Below are 23,835 nucleotides of genomic sequence, written 5' to 3' on the forward strand. Positions count from 1 at the left end.
GGAGGAAAGGGGTCATTGAGGCACGGATGTCTTTCAGGCATAATTTAGCCCAGTGGTATTCAGACTGGGGCGTCACGATGCCCCAGCCTGAGGTCCCTGGCCTTTGCCCACTTAAGGGACAGGGGCAGGGGGGAAGGCAGCGATGCAATCCCCAGAATCGCGTCACTCACGGGGCTGCAGGGACTGGGATGTACTTACCAGCCCCTGCAGCAGCGTCCTGGGGGTGTGGAGAGCCCTGCGCAAGCATCTGCAGGGCTCTCCAGCATGCAGAAAGTGAAAGTGGAGTGATCAGGCTCCACTCCCGCAAAACCGGAAAAAACGCGATCTAATGTCTTTTGGGCGTTCATTGTGCTTCACAAATATCATCTTGCTAGTTTTCATGTTAACTTGGTAAGGAAAGTCAGGCCCAAATCCTAACCAACTTTTCAGCACTGACAGCAGTGGGGTGGCAAAGAGGCCTCCTAAAATTAAAATTAGTTCCCTTAACTTGGAGCTGCATTGCCCTTACCTCAGCGCTGGAAAGTTGGTCATGGTTGCACCCTCAGAGCCAAATCCTATCCAACATTCAAGCGCTGATGCAGGCATGCTAAGGAGGTGTGCACTGAGGCAGTCGCAGAGGTCTCCTCAACGTAAGGGAATGTTTGTTCCCTTATATTGGAGCTGCATTGTGGCCATATCAGTGCTGGAAAGTTGGATAGAATTGGGCCCAAAGTCAGATAATGGAGTTCTGTAGCACGTTGTTTGTTTTTTATGGTATTATCAGCTTAATTGAGCCTTACAAAAATTGGGGAGAGAATACCTTCTATCTGGAATACATCCTGCGCACAGAAAGTGAATCCCGGTTAAGCACCATTTAAATCAATGGCACAAGTAAGCCAAAACTAACTTGTCTTATTGATTTCAGTGGTGCTTGGTCAAGATTCAGTTTCTCTGGATAGAACCCATTGATTGAAATGCTACTTTGGCTGCAGAGAGTTTACAACTCCCCCCCCCCCAATCTTTTAGCACATCAAAGTCTAATGACTTTTCACCCTTGAGAAAACTTCTGTCCAGTTAATAGAAGTTCAATTCCATTAGTAGGAACTATACCTATAAGGACACCTTTTATTTAACATTCATTATTTTTGAAATATTCAAATCATTTAATCAAATATCCTGATTTGGATTATTTAATATGTTTGCAATTTGTCTTTCTACAAATTTCTTCAAAACTCTAGAACAGTGGTTCTAAAACTTTTTGGAATCTTTTCTCCCAAAGTAAATATGTGGGGGAGGGGCAAGGGCAGTGACGTGACCCCCAGGATCTTGTTGCTAAGGAGGGCGCGAGGGGGTGCTTACTCACTTCTGTCAGGGCAAGCCACAGGAGGTGTGGGGAGACCTGTGCTGCCTTCCGCAGGGCTCCCCGAGGCTTGGAATCTTCAGAAGTAGCAAGTGCAAGTCACTTCCTCGTTGCATTCGGAAACTGGAAGTGGCTTGTGCTTGCTATTTCTGAAGATTCCAAGCCTTGGGGAGCCCCACAGAGGGCTGTGCGAGGTTCCCTGTACCTCCTGCTGCTTGCCCTAACACACAGTAAGTAAAAGCACCCCTCTCGCCCTCATTAGCAACGCAATCCTGGGGATCGCGTTGCTGCCCTCCCCCTTAAAGGAACGGGGGAAGTATTACACTAACTGGTGTGTCGCAACCCACCAGTTTGAGAACCACTGCTCTAGAAACTCTTTTCAAATTTGCAGTTAGTGTGTCAAAACCTCCTATCCTTGATTCTAAATTAGCATTAATGGATTTTCCCAGAAGACAGTGAAATATTGCTTATAATAATTGCTGAATATATTTTGTTCATCTGTTTTTCATAATGTTTTACCAAGCATCTTAATATAGTGATGTATTGCTATTATAGATGAAGAAAAAAATCCAAGAAATGTATCTTTTTCTTATTGAAATAAGTATGTTAAAAAGTCCCTCTCTTTATGGGCCTTTTAAGGCTCCTCCTGGTGTTGATTTGGCAGGAGGATGAAGCTGGCTGCAAATTAGTTTCTGCAATACACCTTGTTCCTTATTTTTCAACTGATTAGTTTCATACTGTTGGCAGTAACTTACCCTGTTGAATTCAGCTTGGTATTTTGTAGCAATCTTCAGCTGCTTGTTCAAACCCCCAAGGGATTGTGTAGAGCTTCTGTCAAACCCTTTTCGATGGATGTGTATTTCATTCTGTGGCTGTACTTTGTGCTCATTTAAAAGAACCACTCTCCAATTTGTAGCAGAACATTTTCAAAATGAAGCTGAGAGAGGCAGGAGTCTGTCACATTGACTGGAGTAGCTCCACTTCCTAACATTTATTGGGCTCTATTAGTATTAACAGATCTCCGAATTTGTGTTCTTCTATTGTAATTTGATACTTTTTCCACAATTTTTTTATTTTTTTTTAATGAAATATTAAATGTGCAGAACGGCAACAGACTCTATTCAAATTAGCATAACCATTTCCATTGATGTGCGGCTGACTCTTTTCATTTTATTCCTTGACGATCTTGCTTAAAAATTCTAAACTCATAGTACTGTCAAGGAAAGAAGAGTGTATTCAGTAAATATAAATACAGAAAAATGTGAGTAATGCATTACCAGGTCAGATAAATTGGTCTGTTTGATCCAGTGACTTATTCCTGACAATGGGTAGTGCATTATGGTTGGAGAATGTGGGGAAGATGCATCCAAGTCAAGGACACTGAACTGTTGTTTGTTTACAGCTTTCAGAAACTAGTAATTCAGACATTCCAATACAATCCTCAACAATCCCAATATTTGTGCCTCTTTATGAATTACAAACTTTCCCTTAGGAGTGGGGAAACAAGGAGAAAGGAGCTGATAGAGCTGATATCTGATAGATACTGATAGATCATTGGATTTGTGATTCATTCTTCTGCATTTGTTAACCTGACACTCTGAACATAGCCCAGCTGCCTGGAAACAGTGTCGTAATGCAATCTTTCTAACACGACGACAATATTTAGCATTTATCTAGCTTTAATGATGAATTCTAATTAACTAATGCATAAATTTTAAACAAATGTATTAAAGGTGTGTCTGCTATATGTATTTCAGTTAATTTTTTCTTCTTCTTTAATACTTATAGGTGTTACCTGGAAGATGGAGCTTCAAAAGGTGCCTGGCTGAACCGGTCAAGTATTATATTTGCAGGCGCAGACAAGTGGTCAGTAGATCCTCGAGTTTCAATTGCAACAGCAAATAAAAGGGAGTACAGTCTCCAGATACAGGAAGTGGATGTGTCTGATGATGGTCCATATACTTGTTCAGTGCAGACCCAGCACACGCCTAGAACGATGCAGGTCTACTTAACAGTAAAAGGTATCCATTATTCAATTTTTTTTTTTTTACGAATGGTCAGGAGTAATGTGTTTTACAAAGCAATTAAATCCATTTGGCATTTGTCTGGTTCCTTTCATTCATTGGCTGCTTTTTCTTCATGTAATGAATAGTAAAAAAAAAAAAAAATTTAAAGGAAAAAAAGACTTAACACTTTTATGTTAGAACAGGAGCAGCCAAGCTTTCAACTTTAGAGCTCCTGAACCTTTAACAATGGGGTAGAGGAGGGAATTTCTGCAGGTGCAACTTTCCTTTTGTGAGATGACAATGCTGTGATGTGAGATGTGAGATGCTGGACTTCATCAGCAGAATTTTGGACTTTTTGATGATACGGAGCTTGTTGTTGCTGCTGTTGTTGTTCAGTCATTAAGTCACGTCCAACTCTACCTTTCAATTGATATGCAGTCTTCTGGCCCCTGGTCAGTTGCTGATACAGTCCAGGTTTTTACCTCCAGAAAGAAGAAGTAGAAGAACGTGCAAGTGGGTTCAGGGACTGGTTAATGGTAATTTCCAGCTTCTCAATTTCATAGCATAGAAGATGTGTAACATAGTCCAATAACTGGGAAAAGAGGCACGTTTTAAGTGGTAGTTCTCTTACAGTTTCTGTACTCATCCCAGTGAAGCATCTTTTCTGTTGGCTTTTGCTGGTACATCCCTTGCACGTTTTCCAAGATAATAAGCCCCTTTGTGGCAGGAATTTTTTAAAATTTTATTTTACTGTATGAACAACTTTTATGAACTTTTTGTTGCTGTTGAAAAGTGGTGTGAAAATAGTCTTAATAGTAATACAAAAAAATATGTGTACAGATGTAGAAAAAAAACTTACAGTTCTGTTTCACAAGGAACTTGCAGGAAACCTTGCAGCCACAAAATAATAGTCACAGAGGGCCCATTCCTAACCAGTGCACATCAGCTTTCCGCTGTCGCGAACGTGCTGTAAGGCATGTTTGCAAGGCCCTAGCACTGGCCAGCGCTGGGCTGTCACTGGTGGATCACCAGTGCTCCACCACATGGCGGCTCCGCAGACCACTGGGCAGCAGACAGGTAGGTGGAGGCATGGTGGGAGGCAGGGAGGAGATGTTCCAGGCTGGGGGGAGGCAGGCGGAGGGCAGGAAGAGGGTGGGGGGAGGTGGGGAGGGAGCGGGGCAAGAGGGAGGCGGGACTGGTGGAGCTCTGCTCTGAGCCTCTGTTTTGGGCTACCAGCCTGACATGGAGGCTCTTGATTGTATGGCGACCCAAGAGTTGCTGTAGAATAAAGTAACCCCATTGTGGGACTATGTGCCTTACCCAGGTCCCCCAAGGTGCTGCTGGCACTGCCTGGATAGTGCTCAGGATGGCACAGCTGCCATTTATGGCACCGTATCAGCCCCGCACACTGGGCAGCTCAGCATTGGGCTGAGAGTCATTCACAGCTACAGGATGGAAGAAGGCTGAGGAAAAGGACAAGGCAGTTATGGAAGATAAGAGGAAGCAGAATCTCTTGTGGGGTTGGAACATGAGATGGGCTAAACAAGATCTTTTCACATATGTGTGAAAATGTACTTTCATTTGAAACTGATTGGCATTTTAAACCATTTCCTGGATGCGTTAATCAAACAGGGTCAGACTGAAAAGGAAGTAAATGTCATCGAAAACAATGTTGCTTTGCTAAGCGATTAGCATCATTATTCAAAAACAAGCTGTTATGCATACAGTTCTCCTTCAGAAGATCTCTTTCATCCTTGCCTTGTCAATGCAAGCTCAGATACATATTTGAAGATGGCGATTTGCATGATAGGTTTGTAGATACAATGGAAATCAATTACAGGAAGGGTCCTGGAGCATTTCCATATTGAGCACTGGTGCTACAGAGATGCATTTTTATTTTAAAAGAGCTGTAGTTCTGTATTAATAACCATCTCCGTGATCGTCCATTTCCCAAAGCTTGTACATCCTAATTATCTATTCTGAGGGACAGGTGGTTTAGGAATTAGCAATGAGTTGAGGGAAGCCTTTCATCTTGCAATCTGCGGCAGAAATCCGGCCCTACTTGGCAGTGATGAGGAGTTGAGACCATCTGATTGCTGTCCATAGCTTTCATGCAATGCCTTTTCATGCTGTCAGCTGAGCTTTCTGTAGTTAAGTCCCAGTAAAAAACAGGAGCAAACAAAAACCCAGAAACTTAGGCACAGAAATACTTGGTGATTAACTGCAGCCTGTTAATGAGAGACATGATCGATGTAGTGTATAAATATTCTGTTTTATAAAAGGGTAAGAGGTAAACTATGTGCAAATGCTGCAGTATTGCTTTGTTGTTTGTTTTTCACATTTTTATACCACCCTTCCTCCAAAGAGTTCCTGGTTATGTACGCAATTCCTCCCCTCCTTTTGTTCTTACAGCAACCTGTGACGTAGGTTGGGCTGAGTGGTAGTGAGTGGCCCAAGGTCAGTGGCGTCCAGTGGCATCACTAGGGTTCGCGTCACCCGGTGCGGGATGCCAGCGCGTCACCCCTCCCATGCAGTGGGCAGGGCAACACCCCAGGTGGTGGGTGTGGTGATGAACCATCACTCCACCCTCACTAGTTTTTTGGCTGTACCTTTTGATAGACAGATAGAACACATTCTGCATGAAATTACGCATTGATTGATATATAACATGCTGGTATTATTCTTCCAAATTATGATTTTAGTTATTTTGGTCACGAGTGGTGTCACACGCACACCCTCCCGGGTGTCAACTTACGAATGCCTTATTGCAGCAGTTCTCAAACTTGTGGTCAATGGGGCTTACTCTCAGGAAAGTGTGCGTAGGATTGCAGCCTGTGAGCCCAATCCTATGCATGTCTACTCTGAAGTAAGTCCTATAGTGGTCAATGGAGCTTACTCTGTAGTCTGCCTGCAATAACAACCCCCCAAAAAGAATCAGTGAGATTTCCAGCCCTCCCAGTGCCCAGTTTGAAGTTCTTCTATTTCAGCCACAACAGAATAAAGACTCACCTGGCTTCACAAGTGCAAAATAGAAAACTTTCCCCTTACCATCCAAGTCTCTTTTTTGTTGTTCTTTTTTTTTGGGGGGGGGGGAGGCTACCTTCTGGAGCAGCTCCATCAGAACAGGACCCTTCTGGTGTACTCACATTCCCCTTTGCCTGACCTGAGCACCAGCCAAGGCACGTCTGCCTACTCGCGAGTGAACGTGACTGTGAGGCAGCTTTGCTTTCCATAGGGTTCCCTAGACTGGGAGGGAGGCAGCTGGGAGGGAGGAACCTCCTTCTCCAGTGTTTTTGGGGGCTGGAGGACCATTGGATGAGGACCATTCTGACGTCCTTGGAGTCTCCCAGCCTGCCTCAACTAAGGCAAGTCCGCCTACTTGCGAGTAAACGCGGCCACGTGGCTTTGTTTTGGGCTAAGACTTGCAGCTGGGAGGGGGGAGCTTCTTGGGTGTTTTTTGGGGGGGGGCTGCATTCATTGGATCAGGACCATTCTGGTGTCATGGATTCCTCTCAGCCTGCCTTTCCAATGGACTATGGCAAGTACACCTACTCGCGAGTAAACGCGCGATACAGCTCACTTTCACTTTCCATAGGACTACATCCATTTTTTCCTTCCGGTTTTTTGGCCATAATTTTTGAAGGAAAGGAGCTATTGCAATTCTGTTTTTTGCACTGCACTCTGCAGGCCATTCCGCATCCAACGGTTTATGACATGATGCGGTGGCTCCAACCCGCGGTTTTAGCACGTCCTCACCCCAGGGCGTGTCACCCCTCTGGCGCGTCACCTGGTGCGGCCTGCACCCCCCTAGTGACGCCAGCGCCCAAGGTCACCTAAGAAGCTTCATGGGTGAGTAGGGATTTAAGCCTGGATCTTGCAGATCTAAGTCCAACTCCCAAACCACTATACCATCCTGGCTCTCTGTATGTTCTTTGAAAAGAACACCCCATTTATTATTTCTTTAAAGTACCTGGCATGATCTTTAGAGTGACCAACATTACATCCATTAGATCGGTGTTTCTCAAACTGTGGGTTGGGACCCACTAGGTGGGTCGCGATCCAATTTCAGGTGGGCTAATTTCAATATTTTATTTTTAATACATTAGATTTTTTAAAATATATAATATATTATTGTTTGGCAACCTTCAGTCTCGAAAGACTATATATAGTATAATAATATTTAATATATAATATATTTTTAATATATTAGACTTGATGCTACCATGGTAAGTAACTGCATTTGGGGAAATGTTACAGAACTGTACTTTGAACAAGCTACTATGTATATGCTTTAAACAATGATAGTAAATGGGACTTATTCCTGGGTAAGTGTGGGTAGGATTGCAACCTAGGATTGTTAAAATTTTTCCTGCTTGATGATGTCACTTCCAGTCATGACATCACTTCCAGGTTAATGACATATCTTCTGGTGGATCCTGACAGATTCTCATTCTAAAAAGTGGGTCCTAGTGCTAAAAGTTTGAGAACCACTGCATTAAATCATTGGTTCAGACTGTTGCTGGATGAATGCAAGTCCATGTATATATGTTTCCAGTTCAGAGCCTCAGTTAAAACTCTGGTTGCAAAAGGGATGCTATTATTCCACCATACAAAATCAATGCAGGGATGCTCTTTCTTACTTTCTAAAGTAACAGAGGGGGTTACTTTGACCTGGAAAGGAACAGCAGAACTCTATGCCCCATTCTTCCTTATGTGCATTTTTAAAATATGTGTCAAAATTTGGGTCAGTTTAAAGGGTAGCTTATTGAGCATGGAAAGCAAAACATGGTTCTGGAAAATTTTCTAGAACACAAAATCAGTCTCACCCAGCAAAGGAAGAAAGCAGGAACCTACATAAGAATTGTATTGCTTGATGCACTTCCTGTATCCATGAGCACAAGAGTGGTTGGGCCAAGTCAGGCCCAGCTTTAAGCCAGTTGGACCAATTGCTCCCAGTTGGGCCTGTGCCTCAGGGGTCCTTGTACTAGGGTAATGTATTCTAGTCTTGTCAAATACATATAACAATTATTGTAACAGACACCTAACACCGCATGTTATAGAAAGGTTTTATAAGAACAGCAACAATTTTAATTTTCTTCTGAATTCTTAAAAAGTCAGTAACTTTTGTTTATACTGTTAACACCCATGCACCTTTTAAGTGCACATTTTTATGGCTTTCCATTCTACTATAGAGATATAAAGTCTATAATAAAATTAATTTCTATCTCTAAGATTCTGCAGACCTTGACTGTGAACCTGGGGCCTTGCAAAAAATGGTTTCCAATTGGGCAGTTACGGACCTGGCCCTTGTTGCACTTTGGGCCCCCCCCCGCATCACGCTGCCCCTCCCCTCCCCTCCCCTCCCCAGGGATACCTACGCATCTGCATGGATCCTCATGTGGCTTGCAGGACCACTCGGATAGCCTTCTGAGGCTTCTATCACAGTCTTAAACAGTACTTCCAAGACACTGGAAGTACTGTTTCAGATCACATCGGAAACCTCAGAAAGCTTTCCAAGTGATCCTGAAAGCCATGCAGGGTTTTGCCTGCCCGCAGAATGACTCCAGGGGGTGGGTGGAGGTGGCAGCAGAGGCAGCATGGCTGGCATTGTGGTGCCGCCCCCATGAGACCCACAGGTACAGTGCCTGGGGCTTTTAGCCCCCTGCCCCAGGCCCACCATGCAATTGGGTCCTTCAGCTCCTAAGACTGACCCTGGGGCAAGTGGTAAAAAAATTTCCATAGGCAGCACAAGGGACTATGTGCCTAGCAAACCTTGCTTGCTTCAGTCTGCATCTGACAGTACCGATCACCTGAAACTGAAACACCACGCTCTGTTCTCCTGCCATCCTCAGTGGGTGATCAGGCCTGTCATTGCTCCACTCATCAGTTTTTTGAATGCATGCATGGACAACCTCCTTCATAGCAGCCCATGCACAGCTCATGGCTACATGCAAAGACATTTGGATCCTTGGCAAGTGCCTGATTATAGTAATAAACTTTCTCAGTTGTGTTCAATGAAAGAAATTCTTGCTGGTACACAGCAAGATATGAGCAAAATACAGCTGTTGGGGGAAAAGTAATACTATACCTTTAAGAAATCCTTTATATAATACTTAATGCCCTCAGACTAGGTATGTATAAAACATAAATGGAAGCTCAGGGATAATTAACCTTGCCATCAGAACTAGGGAAGAAATGCATCTATAGCGAACAGTGTGCATAATTACTAAGTGATGGCATTTATGCCTTCTGAAATTTCAAGTACAACCTAAGGCTCCAAACTGTTAGTGTTTGGTGTAATTATCATTAACACTTTTCTGTTGCACTTTGCTGAGTAATAATGGCTTGAATATCTCAGAACAGGACTGAAATTGCAATCTCTAATAATGCTCACTTGTGGTGCCAAAGTGATAACTTTGTCAGGGTAATGGCTTGCAACTAGTTGTATAACCATCAGGATTTGCAACTGCATCAGAACAAAACTTTTAAGAACGAAACCATTATCTTGCAGAAGTATTTACAAAGTTTGATTATGGGGAGGGCCAAATAGTTCTATAGTGAAGTGTGTGCTTTGAACACTGCCTGAGATCTTAGTAATCTGCTCTTGCCAAGTCAATCTTACTGGGCTGGGTAGGCCAGTGGCCCGACTCAGTTCAAAGCAATTTTGTATGTAACCATTCCATGTATAACCAATGCTTTGATCTCATGGACCCTGGCTGGGTTCACCTGGGTCTTCCTTGGCTTCCACAAAGACTCTGATGGCCACCCTCCGTATCATGATTATGAGTCATAGTGACCAGTAGCATAGCCCATGTAGGGGGCAGGGAGCAGGCTGCACTGGATGCTGACTGGAAGGTGGTGCTGCATGAGGCACAGCCAAGATGGCAGTGGTGGGAAAAGCAGCAGCAACACCAGCATGTTTGGAGGTATGTAGAGGCTATCACCGCCTCATCACGTTTTGGCAGCTTTGTGATCTTGCCTCTGCCCTGTTCCTTCTCCTTTGGATGCTGAGAGAAGGAACAGGGCAGCAGCAAGATAGCTAAACTGCCACCACCACCATCACCTCTTCGTCCAAGAGACTCTGAAAGAAATGTCACGACATCGCTGCAATAGGTGCCACCTCCTCTGACAAAGCCTCTGATAGTGATAAACATCATTGGGACAATGCACACTGACACAGTTGGGCTTCCATAATAAGAACCTGTAACACTCTCAGTTGAGAACATGAGATAGAAGCCAGCATTCCGTGATCGTCTCCCATTCCTATTCAAAGGTATGCTTTAAGCTGCATGTACAGTGGAGTTTATCAGGATGTTGTTTTCCTTTTTTGCTGGTGCATTTAGTATTTTTTCCCCCTCTCTCAACGTAACGTCTCTACTTCTGTTCTTTGGAGAATTATGCCAGCCCAGGAGGAATAAAATCTTATTAAGGCATATCTCAGATCATGTGATTCCCCCAAAACACCTTCCTGTCAAGTCTGACTGCATTAACATACTGATCAGCCACTCCGTTCATTAGAAGAAATTAGATTTGCAAATCTTTTCCCCTTTAAACAAACTCTCTTCAAGCCTGACATAGATCGTCACTAGCTATTTTCTCCTCACAATTTGTATTGCCTGAGCTTTATTCCAACTAATGACAGAATAATTGCGGCTATGTTGGGAAAACTTCTTAAGCTAGCCTTTTAAAATCCCAAGTCAAGAATCAGTTGAAGTCCTTAGTGACATAAATAATGACTATTGTGGCATATGCATGAAGCTGCCTTCAACTGAGGCAGACTATTGGTCCAGCCAACTCAGTACTGTGTACCCTGACTGGCAGCAACTCTCCAAGTCTGGGGCAGAGATCTGTAGCAGCCCTCTCTATAAGATGGCAGCAGTTGACCCTGGGATCTTCTGCCTGCAAAATGTATGCTTTGCTACTGGGGGAGAACCCAGTGCTCTAGTCCAGGGATGTCAAGCATAACTCAAGCTTTTTATCTGGCTTGTGGGATAATTGGGCTTATGATAATTCAGCTGTGATGTGCCAGCAGACTCTCAGTTGAAATAGGAACTGAAAGCTGGTCAACTTCACTTTCCTTTGTTTGCTTATTTTCCTTGCACCTGCTGGAGCCTGCTGAAGGGAAAACAGGCAAGGTGTTCAGATCGCTGATAGAAGTGATGTTAGGTAGCAGACATGAGTGAAGATCGTTAATAGAAGTGAGGCTTCTAAGGAAAGTAGTAACTTCGGGCCACAGTGTGGTGACCGAGGGAGACAGCATTAGAGGGTGAATACTGCTTGAGGGAGGACCAGAGGATGTGGTCTTTATAGTTAAGTCATACTTGCCCATTTGAGAATGTTTATATACAGCTCAGGTTGTTAAGTGCTCTGCGCGGTAAATATTGGAGAGAACATGGCTCAACAGCAGCCGTGCTGCTGAAAGGGCAGTCCACATGATAACTAGGCTCTCCTATATATTGAAAATATCAAGATTTGCATATTCTCTCTTCTGTCATTTGCAGCTAATGAGTTCTAGGTGAGAACAGAGTGCTTATTTCTGCTTAATGATGTCACTTCCAACCCTCATGAAGTTTGGCACTCCATAAGATACAGACTACATCTGGCATCGAATCACAGCACACCAAAACCAGTACTAAATTTGCTGCCAGGGAAACTACATGTCACATTATCAGATGCAAGACATGGGACTATACTTTTCTGGTCTCTAAAAGGGGAACTTTGGTGATGGGAACTGTGGTAAAAGTGGCACATGGAAAAGGTACACAAAAGGGGCACCTTGCACAAACAACCTTTTGTCCATCATAACTAGTCTTGCACAATATTTTGTTAACTCTTATCTCCTCAGAATTCTTATTACAGGTATTCAGCCCCAGGACTTCACAGATACCCAACTGGAACCTCTACCTCACTGCCCCAACAGGGGAAGCAAGCATAATCTACCCCAGAAAGGTAAGCAAGGGGGTAGAGGAAAGTCCATACTGCAATGTATTAATGCTGCATCTCCCTCTCATGTCTCTACTCCCATTCTGACTCTTCAAGATGATCAGAGATGTCTCTGCTATCAACTGTGTTGCCTAACCCTCCCTCCATTTTGCAATAGCTAAGAGCTGGGAGTGTCCACTCCCTTTTGGCAAAGGCCAGGGGCTCTAACCGTTGCTACTGTTGGCCAAACACTCATCAGAATCCCTTTTGGTTTTTTAGGACTGCACCATTGCCACAGGGGGCTGAATATTGCTCTTCTTCAGGATTCTACTGCAGCCTCTCACCAGGAGAACATAAGAAGAGCCCCGCTGGATCAGGCCAAAGGCCCATCTAATCTAGCTTCCTGTATCTCACAATGGCGCGCCAGATGCCTCAGGGAGCATACAAGACAACATCTTGTCTTGTATCTGCCAAGTCCCTTGCCACTGCATCTGGCATTCTGAGGAAGCCTACTTCTAAAACCACAAGGCTGCACATACCGATCATGGCTTGTAACCTGTAATGGACTTTTCCTCCAGAAATTTGTCCAATCCCCTTTTAAAGGCATCTAGTCCAGATGCCATTACCACATCCTGTGGCAAGGAGTTCCACAGAGTAATCAGACACTGGGTAAAGAAATATTTCCTTTTGTCAGTCAAAACTCTTCCAACACTCAATTTTAGTGGATGTCCCTTGGTTCTGGAGAGAGAAAGATAATGCCCTAAGCCACTATGTTCTCACCCCCTACATAGCACCACTGCATGTACACTCTGGTGATGCCATTCTCCCTCAAAAACACTGAGTAAGCATGTCAAGCTCGAGACCAGCTTTTGTAAACGCTGAACTAGATGGACTTTAGGCCTGATTCAAGTTTGGCTTTTCTAATGTACTTATGATGGAAAGATGGAATACAGTGGACCCTCTCATCTGCAGGTTTGCGATCCATAAATTTGACTCAGCGTGGATTGCAACCCATGCTGGAGAAACCTCAGAGGATCTCCCGGAAGTGACCACAAGTCACATCCAAGAAGTCTTCTGAGATGCCTCAGAAAGCTTGCCATAGCCTTCTAAAGAGCACTTCCAGGTTAGCAAGAAATGTGTGCTGCCTCTAGATACTTCCGGTCACATCCAAAGGTTCTCTGAGGGCAACTCCCACGTGGATTTTTATTGTCTGTAGATCGGTATCTGTGGGAGGGGGTGGGAACAAATCCCCTGTGGATACCAAGGGCCCACTGTATAAAATATTAAATGTCTATAATGAAGGTTGACATTTCAGTAATATCTGTTGAAGAGCAAAAGCATGCCAATAGCATTGAGACTTTGCTCTGATATAATGAAATAACAGAAAGCAGCAATAGTGTCTTCTAGTAGAGAGTTCCAGAGCAGAGATGGGGCTTCACAATTCTATAAAAGGAAAATAACAAATCAGACTCCTTTGGAAGCATTAGCTAAAAGTGAACATCTGATTCCTGAATTCTTATACTGGGAATTTTGTTGTACCAGTTTTTGTCTAGTGGATGTTTGAAGCCTAGGGTGCAACAGGGTTTTTTACAATGTTACGAGTTATTCATATGGTCAACATAGTGTCATGTACTAATTGCTGCTGCAGTTCCCCAAAAGGTATGGGCACTGGCCATTGGTTGTTGAATTATCTTGTCCATTAACTGGTCCATTAACTGGTTCTTCTCTTGCTATCTTGTCCATTAACTGGTTGTCCATTAACTGGTTGTTCTGACCCTGATTGTCCAAACTTCACATCAAAGTTTGGGATCAGAAATGTCAGCTTCCACCTTTCAGCTTTGTAAAGTACCTCAGGATGAAAATACAGTAGCTTGAAAGAACTGGGGCTATTATGACCATAAGAAGTGTCCACTTCTGAACAAATGTCTGCTATGAGTCACTGCAGCTCCTAGTGATGATATAATAAAATCAGATACAAGGAGCTTTTGTGTATCCTTTTAGAGTGGTTCAAGCCTTTCTTCTGAAACATTCACAATGAGTTGTGCTATTGGAGGAAACAGATAAGGAAGTAAAGATGGGGGACGTAGCTACAAAGGGAAAGCAAAAAAAAATCACTGCATCGTCACACTCAATGCCTCTTCATATTGTGTGTGAATGATTGGCAGGAGGGCTGTGGCGAGGACAGGAAATAACAGAAAAGGGGGGAAAATGGACAGATTCTTTTAACATTTGAAATTCTTCCTGCCCTACAAGGTGAACTCTATTGACATAAGGACATGTTACTGTAACATGACATGAGAAAAATGTCATTGCTCACCTCTAGAATAGAAATAAGGTCCAAATAGATATTAACTCTTTTAAAAATTAAATCACAGGTGCAGTTCACAGATCATCAGTAGAAAATCATTTTGGATGAAGTCTTTTTTTTCCTATTTTTTATTATTATTATAGTACAGAAAAAGAGAGTAAGGGCACAGTCCTAACCAGGTCTACTCAGAAGTAAGTCCTATTTTGTTCAGTGGGGCTTACTCTCAGGAAAGCGTGGTTAGGATTGTAGCACACACAGTAAGATAAAAGAAACACACAAAGAAACACACAGTAAGATAAAAATAAAAGCAAACATCATTAACAAATAGGTAGAAATACAAGTTTAAAAAACCTCTAATAGTGTAGCATGAGCAAAGTCGGATATTCTAATTACTTACAATTTTATATATTAATAATCTAAACTTCCCCCTTATATTTATCATATCTCCAACAGCCCTTTTCAAATTATTATTCTGAAATAATATTCTGTATCTCTTACAATCTAATCTTCAAATCCACAGCTCATTGACAGCCCAGTCCTGAGCTGCCTGGGGCGCCCAGGCTCAGTGGCACTGAGAATGGCTGCTGCCAGATCCTGCGCGCCCTGAGCTACTGCGGGAGCCGCCTTGGGAGAAGGGGACATTTGTCCCCTTCCCCCAGGTAAGGTAAGCAGCCCCGCAGTGGGGCTACTCACTTTACTGCCGACCAAAAGGTTGGCGGTAAAGTAAAGGCACTTGTGTAGGGCACTGAGCCTTCCACGAGTGCCTTGGATCCTGCAATGGGTAGAATTGGGTGCTTGTTAATTTGCCAGCAAGGATATCTGCCATTAGTAGTGAATGAAGAATTTCACTGGCATAGGACAGTGGTTCTAAAACTAGGTCATTGCAATGCCCCAGCCTGAGAGTCCTGGCTTCTGCACCCTTAAGGGGTGGGGGAAAGGGGAAACTGGAAATGGGTCACAATAGCTGTTTTCACAAGCTGCAGGGAGCCCTGTGGAGCCCTCCGCGAAACTTCCTGCACCCCTGGACTCCGGCAAGAGGCAAGATGTGCTAGAGAAAAAAGCCCGTGCCCCCACAGCATGCTCATTGGGGCATAAGATGCATTTAATGTTTCCAGACCAACAGAGATTCAACTTTTTATTGAGATTTTGAGCACGTTTTTATCATAGAATACTGATAATCCATAAAACTGCTTGAATGTCTTTCATTTAAAAAAAAAGACCTCAGCTTTGATCGATAGAAGGATGGTGGATGAAAGTTATGGACTTTGCAGAGATGGACAAATTGACGAGATGGACAAACTGACGGTGCAAGAGAAATCAAAAGAAAATTTTTTGAAGAACTGGAAACCATTATTGACTTTCTGCATGAAAGAGAGAACAATGAGTCAGAGCCCAATCCTGTGCTCAGCAGCACAGCTTCATGCCACTGAGCACTCCCTGCCGGGCTCCCACCCGTGCTAGCCCAGCGCTGGCCGGTGCTGGGCTAACTAGCATGGGCTGATCGCCCAGCTTCCGTGGCTTGGCAGTCTCATGGACCACCGAGTCGCGGCACGGTAAGTGGGGGCAGGGGCGGGGAGAAGGTGTTCCTTTGGTCCTGTGGAGCAGAGCAGAGCTCCACAGACCCGCCTCTCTCCGCAGACCGCCGGCATGCCTCCAGCCCACCCCCCTCACCGCTTCACGCCTCCGCATCATGTCTCGCCCCCGCCCTCTCTCTGCCAATGAAATTCTTCATTCACTACTAATGGCAGATATCCTTGTTGGCAAACTAACAAGCACCCAATTCTACCCATTGCTAGTGCTAGATCCAGTACTTAATTCCTTGCATGATCAGAGTCAGAGCACATGGTGGCAGAAGAAACACTAGCTGGGCCCTGTTTTCCGACTCAACTCCCTACAATGGATGGGTGAGTATTGTGCTCATGTTAGTATCATCTTCCACAACAGGCGAGTTCACAAACATAGACTCCAGAGAAGCAACTGGGACAGTGAAAACACAGTGAGGAATGGGAGCCCTGACTTGGGTATACAGTGCAGGAAAACTCCTAGGTGAACGTACTCATTTTAAGTTTTCAATGGGCACTCAGTAGCAAGGAATGTCTGTTGCAATTGCTGCCCATTATGACTCACTATTCCTGTTTTCTCAGCTCTCAACAGGTGACCAGGCAGCCATCCAACTGGCACAGAAGAGAGATCATTATCCTTACTGGAATGCAGACCACAAGTGAAACCTGTAGCAGTGAGCAGCTGGAAGATCAGCTGTACGTGTGTGACACTGACCCAGTTTTCCTCCTGTGGCACCCTTGTCAGATGGGTGACAGATGGGTGCTGCCATAACTATCATGGAAATGCAGGCGGAGGAAAGGTTCACATGTTACTCGTCTGTCTGTCAGGAATGTTTCAAAGGCATGGGTTTCACAAGGTCAAAAAGTTGTCAACTCCCATTCTTCTGTCGTACTGTCAGAATGATTTCTATAACTGAATTTGTTCAATAAAAGCTATAAATGATTGCTGCTGTGCGGAATATTTTTTAGCATGTACGGGAGCCTACTCCTCCGCTCCACTTAGATTGTCTCATGGTAAGAAAAGCATGCAATATAAGGAGGCAATAGGGTCTCACTATTGCATCCCATCACAGTTGGAAGTCTTCATTTTCCCAATGGTTTTCCTTCTAGAACATTGGCTGGGGGGCAGGTTCAAAGGATTTCATATATTTTTGACACCCCTCCCCCCAAACTTCTGTTGTTTTAAATCAGGGGCGTCCAAACATTTTGACAGGAGGGCCACATCTCTATGGCACTGTGTTGGGGGCCGGGGGGGGGAGAGAATTAATTTACATTTCAAATTTGAATAAATTTATAAAAATAAATATTTTAGATATGGAACTTACATGAATGAATGAAGGTCTTGCAAGGCCTATAAAAGGCCTTGCACAAAGCAAGACTAGCCTTTTCTTCGCTGCTGTTGCTGCATCACAGACATGACCTAGCAAGCAGTGGAGGGAGCCCTCATCCTGTAGCTTACACCAGAGGTCGAACTGTCGTCCTCATGCTGAGAGCAGTTGCATTGGGCCAGCATGGGCTCTAGTAAGTCTATGGAGGGTCAGAGGCTCATGGAGACTGGGGGCTCCCTGTGGGCCGGATTGGGAGTCCCTGAGGGCCACAAGTGGCCCCTGGGCTGGGGTTTGGGCACCCCTGTTTTAAATGAAATGGTGTTTCTGCCATGGTGCAGACGCAAGGGTTTACAGTTCCCTGAGTAAACAATTATAAATCTGAATTGACTCATGAGGACCAAGCAAAATGAAATTCATTAGGAAATCCTGACCATCACTTTCCAGTCATTCATACTATCCACACTCATCACAAATTTACATCTTTAGTCATTACCTCCGTTTTGTTCTGGGAGTTCCTAATCAGCTATTAAATCAGGACCCTCTTGTATGGCAAGCTTTTACTGCACCTACCTGCAGCTTCACATAGAACCTGTTCTGGGAGCCCTGGTTCCTCGTACATTGGTCTGTGGGAGAGTATGGTAATAGGGACGTGTCATGGGATAGAACCCTGAAAATTCCTATTACATGCTTATGATTTGTATGCTCCTGTAATTGTGCAGTGAAAATGTTGCTCTATAGAGCAGGAGGCTGGCATTCTAGTTCCACTGTCTCTCCCTTTGGTATCCATAATTACTATGGATAGATGACAACATATTTTTAAAAAGTGTTTCCTTGTGAAGGCACATTCATAGCTCATACACATGGGACACAAACTCCTATTTCTCTCTCCTACTTCGCTGCTAGTCAGTTTGCAGTTTCTGTGGTCTTACAGTAGGCATCCTTTCCTGAGACCCCCCTCCCTTGTGAAAAACTTTTTCACCAATACAAATGTGTTATAAGAGGGGATGTGGTATGGATTCTGTGATCTGCCTTCTGAGAACATCTAATGGGGGGAGTAGGTTGATGGCAAGTTTTTGTCAAAACTGCTGTGACAGCCCCCAGGGGTACAACTTCCTGGTAGTAGTGAGACCCCAGGATTGGCTTATACCACTGCTGGGACTACCTTGAGATGCACAAAATTGATTACAATATTAGTTGTTGCCATTCTGAGGGTCAGTCAACTTTATTACTCTTCTTTGAGATCATCATCTTCTCTGACTCAGTGTTGCTGTAGAAAATGATGCAGCATAAGCATCTTAGCCAGGTTACGTCTATCAAATATTGAAAGTGTTTTATAGTGTCATGCAAAGATGGATTTCCTTTGCAACTGTTAAGGGCAGTCAAAGAGATTAACAGCCCAATCTTAACTGAGCTACCCAACCCATGGTACAGTGTGTTGAAATGGCCTCTGCTGTATCCCAAGGGGCCAGGGAAACAGCCAGACATCTCCTTGGGGTAAGATAACAATGACGTTTTTGCCCTGTGTCAGGCTCTGGCAGTCCTTATGGGTTTTCTTGAATCTGGACCAGCTCAATCCTTGGTGCAGATCTGCTTAAACCATGTAGGGCTTGGAGGCACTGGAAGGAGGATAGGATCCCAGTGGCAGCCTCTGTTGCCATCCCCACTCCCTCCCAGGCCTGAACTACCCTCCTCCCCACACTCTCCTACACAGTTTCACCCCTCCCTGCCCTCCTACCCCCCTGGAATTTATCTCTGCCACTTGGCAGGGAATTTACTATTGCTGGCTCCCAGGGGTCACCCAACCAGCACAGAGACCCAGTGGCTGCAAGCACTGGTCTTCCCACTGGCACTTCCCTTTTCCCAACTGCTTCAGTTGCCTTATAACACATCTGTGACAGCTGTCTCCTGGGCAGTGCACAGGAGAGTGGTGCTGACCCTGGACAGGATAGAGCCATAAATATGTTTATGTATGTGAATGCAACAATCCATTCTTTGAGAATGGATTTGAGACTCAAGCTAATATGCTACATGACTCTGGGTGCATTCCTCATTAAGGTCAATTTCTGAATACATGAAAGTTCATTGTGCTACCTGGAGAATATGGTCAACAAATATTTGTGAATAATATAACAAGATGAGAATGGGACATCCTCATGCTGGAGACGGCGTATGAACATTGGAGACTTGTCTTGCTTCTCTTGCTTCTCACATTTTATATTTGTGTGTGGTCAGTTTTTTTTATTTTGTCCAAACATTTATCCTCTCGAACATGCAATACGTCTGAATTTATTTATCTGTATACATAAATACAATTTATAGATTCAGTGCGTTGCTGCAATTGATGCTTCTGAATTAAATATGTTCAATATTTCCTGTGCAACGTTTGCTGCCCTTTTCCTCTAATAAACCTCCCTAATACCTCCTAAATATTAATGTATTGATTCAGTTCCTGCAATGTTTGTGAAGATTAATTTATTTCCTAAATCTGGCCAAGGGGGACTCATATTTGGAACTAAGATAAATCTTATACAAATTTATTTAAAGTGGGGCAAAATAAATATGCAGAAGACATCTGTAATCATACTAGCAACCACTTCCCACTTAAAACTGACAAAGCATTCCTCTTTTAAATTGCTGCTACTTGAGATGTCAGTTTGTTATAAAATTAACTTCTTGGTGCCAGCCACTGTTATCATCTTGTCTTTTGTCTCAGTACAAAAAGAGCAAAATTTAGCAAAATCTGTTCTGGATTTCAAAGTAGCGTAGTAAGATTTACAAAACAATAGAAAGGCAATCATTCTGTAAAATACATATTTACACTTTCTTAATATGCATCTCACGCATCCATGATTGTTGTCAGTATTGTTAACTCTGAATCATTTTTCTGGCACTTTTCCAAATTTCAAGCTATTGGCAGTCGTATATACCATTTAAGCACAAAAAAATAGCATGAGGGATAGTGAGTTTTATCCTTTGTTGCTCCTCATGCGTAATGCCTTTTCACTCTCTCTCTTCAGAGATGTTCAGTCTCCATCTCCCTTCCCCTGTTCTTCTCCTTCTTTCAATATCTAGATCAGGGATGGCAAACCCGTTTCATACAGAGCGCTGAGATTAACTTTCATTATGCCTGCTGAGGGCTGGATGTGACATGATTAAGCAGGAAGTGACATCACTAAGCAGATGATGGCCAGAAATGAGCACTTTCTTCTCGCATAGAAGCTCATTAGCTACAAATGACAGAAAAGAAAACATGCAAATTGTTCATATTTTTATATTTTCTTTCATATTTTAAAGATATGAGGCCATTTATTAAGTTGGGAGAGCCCAATTATAACAGGGGCCAGATAAATTGCTTTGGGGGGAGGGCATTTTGTCTTCAGGCCTTAGGTTTGACACCCCTGATCTAGATTCTAAGATTCTTGGGGCAGGGACGTTTTTTTCACTCTTTGTACTGTGCCCTGTACCCTGATGGCACTCGAAATAATGAACCCAAGAGAACTTTGTTTTTAAAACCAAAACAAGACACAGCCGCACCCGTTCCAGAGTGTGTTTGAATGTACAGAACTGCCTTGTTTGGAGCCAAACCATTGGTCCACATTTAGTTTGTAACAGATTATTCTGACTAGCACCAACTGTCCAGGAAGGGGTCTATCCTGTCATCTGATCCTTTTTTGGAGTTGCTAGAGATTGAACACAAACCCACTAAGGGCACAATCCTAACCAGGTCTACTCAAAAGTAAGTCCTATTTTGTTCAATGGGGCTTACTCTCAGGAAATTATGGTTAGGATTGCAACCTAAGTCTTGAGCTGGATACGAGTATAGCCAACCTGTGTACCACCACTAAACCAAAAGAAGTTTCAGAAGCAGATTGTGAAATGGCACAAGGGGTCAGCTTTTGAAAGAAAAGAAATCACTGGGTTATTCTGTCCACTGGAAAGAAGATAGAACAGCACATCTGTAGTTCTGCTTCCCTTACCAAGAATCAAATGCAATGTGAGGTCTACAGTTCATGTTTATGCTATCTCAAGAAAGGCTGCAAGTCATGAAAACTGAATATAATTTGTGTGGGACAAGTCCCTACGTGAGGGATTTGTAATCTAGACAGAGAAAGAGGGAAATAAGTGGCAAGGAAGGGAAAAGGAGATTGTGGGGAAATGGGCACAATCCTAACCAACTTTCCAGCACTGGCATAGCTGTGCCAGTGGGGCATGTGCTGCATCCTGCAGTTTGGGGACAGTCAGGGAGGCCTCCTCAAAGTAAGGCAATGTTTGTTCCCTTACCTCGGAGTTGCATTGCCCTTATGTCAGTGCTGGAAAGTTGGTTAGGACTGCAGTCTAAGAAGCATTTAAACTTAGAGTAGGGACAGACTATGAAGGTGTTAGGCCTTCACAGAAAAGATTGGTTTTAGGAAAGTATTGGAAGTTCTGTAGCTAGTCACTATTTTAAAATATTTAGAAATACAGGACAACGTTACTTTGTGATGCTCCAACAAGCAATGGGCTGCATATGCAACACTGCTACTGGTTCCTGCACACACCCTCTGAAGCTGAGGGGGAGCGGAGTTCCCCTTGCCTCCAGGTGCTTTTCTGACCTATGTGTTCTGCCTCTGCAAAACTCAGAATGCCGTAATTGCATGAGAGATGCGACTTCGTTTTCCTCAGGAAACTGAACTTGCGTCCAGTTCTGGTTGCCACATCTCAAAAAGGATATGGAGGAAATGGAAAAGGTGCAAAAGAGAGCGACTAAGATGTTTACTGGGCTTGGGCACCTTCCTTATGAGGAAAGGCTACGGCGTTTGGGCCTCTTCAGTCTAGAAAGGAGACGCTTGAGGGAGGACATGATTGAGACATACAGAATTATGCATGGAAAGGATATAGAGAGATGCTCTTTACACTCTCAGATAACACCAGAACCAGGGGACATCCATTAAAGTTGAGTGTTGGGAGAGTTAGGACAGACAAAAGAAAATATTTCTTTACTCAGCGTGTGGTCAGTCTGTGGAACTCCTTGCTGCAGGATGTGGTGACGGCATCTGGCCTGGACGCCTTTAAAAGGGGATTGGACAAGTTTCTGGAGGAAAAATCCATTACGGGGTACAAGCCATGATGTGCATGCGCAACCTTCTGATTTTAGAAATGGGCTATGTCAGAATACCAGATGCAAGGGAGGGCACCAGGATGAGGTTTTTTGTTATCTGGTGTGCTCCCTGGGGCATTTGATGGGTCGCTGTGAGATACAGGAAGCTGGACTAATGGGTCTATGGCCTGATCCAGTGGGGCTGTTCTTACGTTCTTATGCGTCTCTCGTGTGATTTGAGCATTCTGAGCCTCGCAGAGCATGCTGTCTCTGCAAGGCTCAGAAAAGCCTCTGAAGGTGAGGGGAGCACAGCTTCCCCTTGTTTTCAGAGGCTTCGTATAGTGTCAAGCCTCGCTTGACAACGGGGTGCCGGTCCGCATCCCTGTCGCTAAGCGGTCCACAACTGTACTGATATACAGGAGTACACTATTTTTTTTTAATTAAGGAAATTGTGTTAAGAAGATAAATTGTAGAAGATCAATTTTATTCTATTTTTCTGGACAAATTTTTTACCTTTTTTTCAGAGTCAGGCTTAGAAGGTGCTATAATATATCCCCCAATTACAATCTCAAAGTTGTCGCTTTTGAAGAAACCATAGAATGGCGTAGAATTGGTTAACACAGCACATTGGTCTAGAAACAGTTAAATTGCCAATTATTATGGGGAAAAACTGACATTGGCTAATCAAACTGGGATTAAACTTTGGAAAAGAAGAAAGCCCAGGATGAGCAGAAATGTAGGCAATGAACTTAGCAGCCATCATTATTAATCCAGGCAGTGTTGAACCAATCCAGTACAGTGCCACCAGTGCATCACCTTCTTCACATGAAAGAAATCATTTTGGGAGCTGTGCACCTTTAGTGAGGTTTTTTTGGCTGAAAGCCGGAGGTCAGGATTCTGCTTTTTGATGTAAAGCTAATGGTGTCTGACACATTAAATATCTTCGTTGAAATGTTATCATCGGATAAAACCTTTTGTCAACTTCGGTTAATGTGGTATAAGGTGAAATGGCACTGGAAATAAAATTCCATAGTTTCACCTCAAAGATGTGAAGATTGCTGAGAAATTGAATGTCTCAAAGCAAACGTGGTTAAGGGGTGAGCAGGCAGGAAGCTCCCAGAAAAAACCTTTGTCCGTATTCAGAAATCCAGAGCTGAAATTGGTTTGGTGATTGACAAAGGTAGATATGTGTGTAATATTTCATGTGTGTGTTATTTCAGTGCTTTTTGTGCCTCAAAACATCTGACATGAGTATTTGTGTTTGTTGTTGGTGTATGATGTAAAAAAAATTGG

At 43.6% G+C, this 23,835-nt stretch overlaps 1 protein-coding gene across 1 annotated transcript in view; it reads left to right on the top strand.

Moving 5' to 3' along the window:
• NEGR1 (neuronal growth regulator 1) overlaps window positions 1–23,835 on the top strand; it is a 544,743-nt gene that overhangs the window by 238,064 nt on the left and 282,844 nt on the right. Inside the window, exon 2 of the mRNA XM_066623896.1 lies at window positions 3,128–3,360. Within this exon, the coding sequence (XP_066479993.1) occupies window positions 3,128–3,360 (233 nt within the window). The remainder of the gene's footprint in view (window positions 1–3,127; window positions 3,361–23,835) is intronic.

The sequence above is a fragment of the Tiliqua scincoides genome, chromosome 4 (assembly GCF_035046505.1).
Source record: "Tiliqua scincoides isolate rTilSci1 chromosome 4, rTilSci1.hap2, whole genome shotgun sequence".
In the NCBI taxonomy this organism is placed as follows: domain Eukaryota; kingdom Metazoa; phylum Chordata; class Lepidosauria; order Squamata; family Scincidae; genus Tiliqua; species Tiliqua scincoides.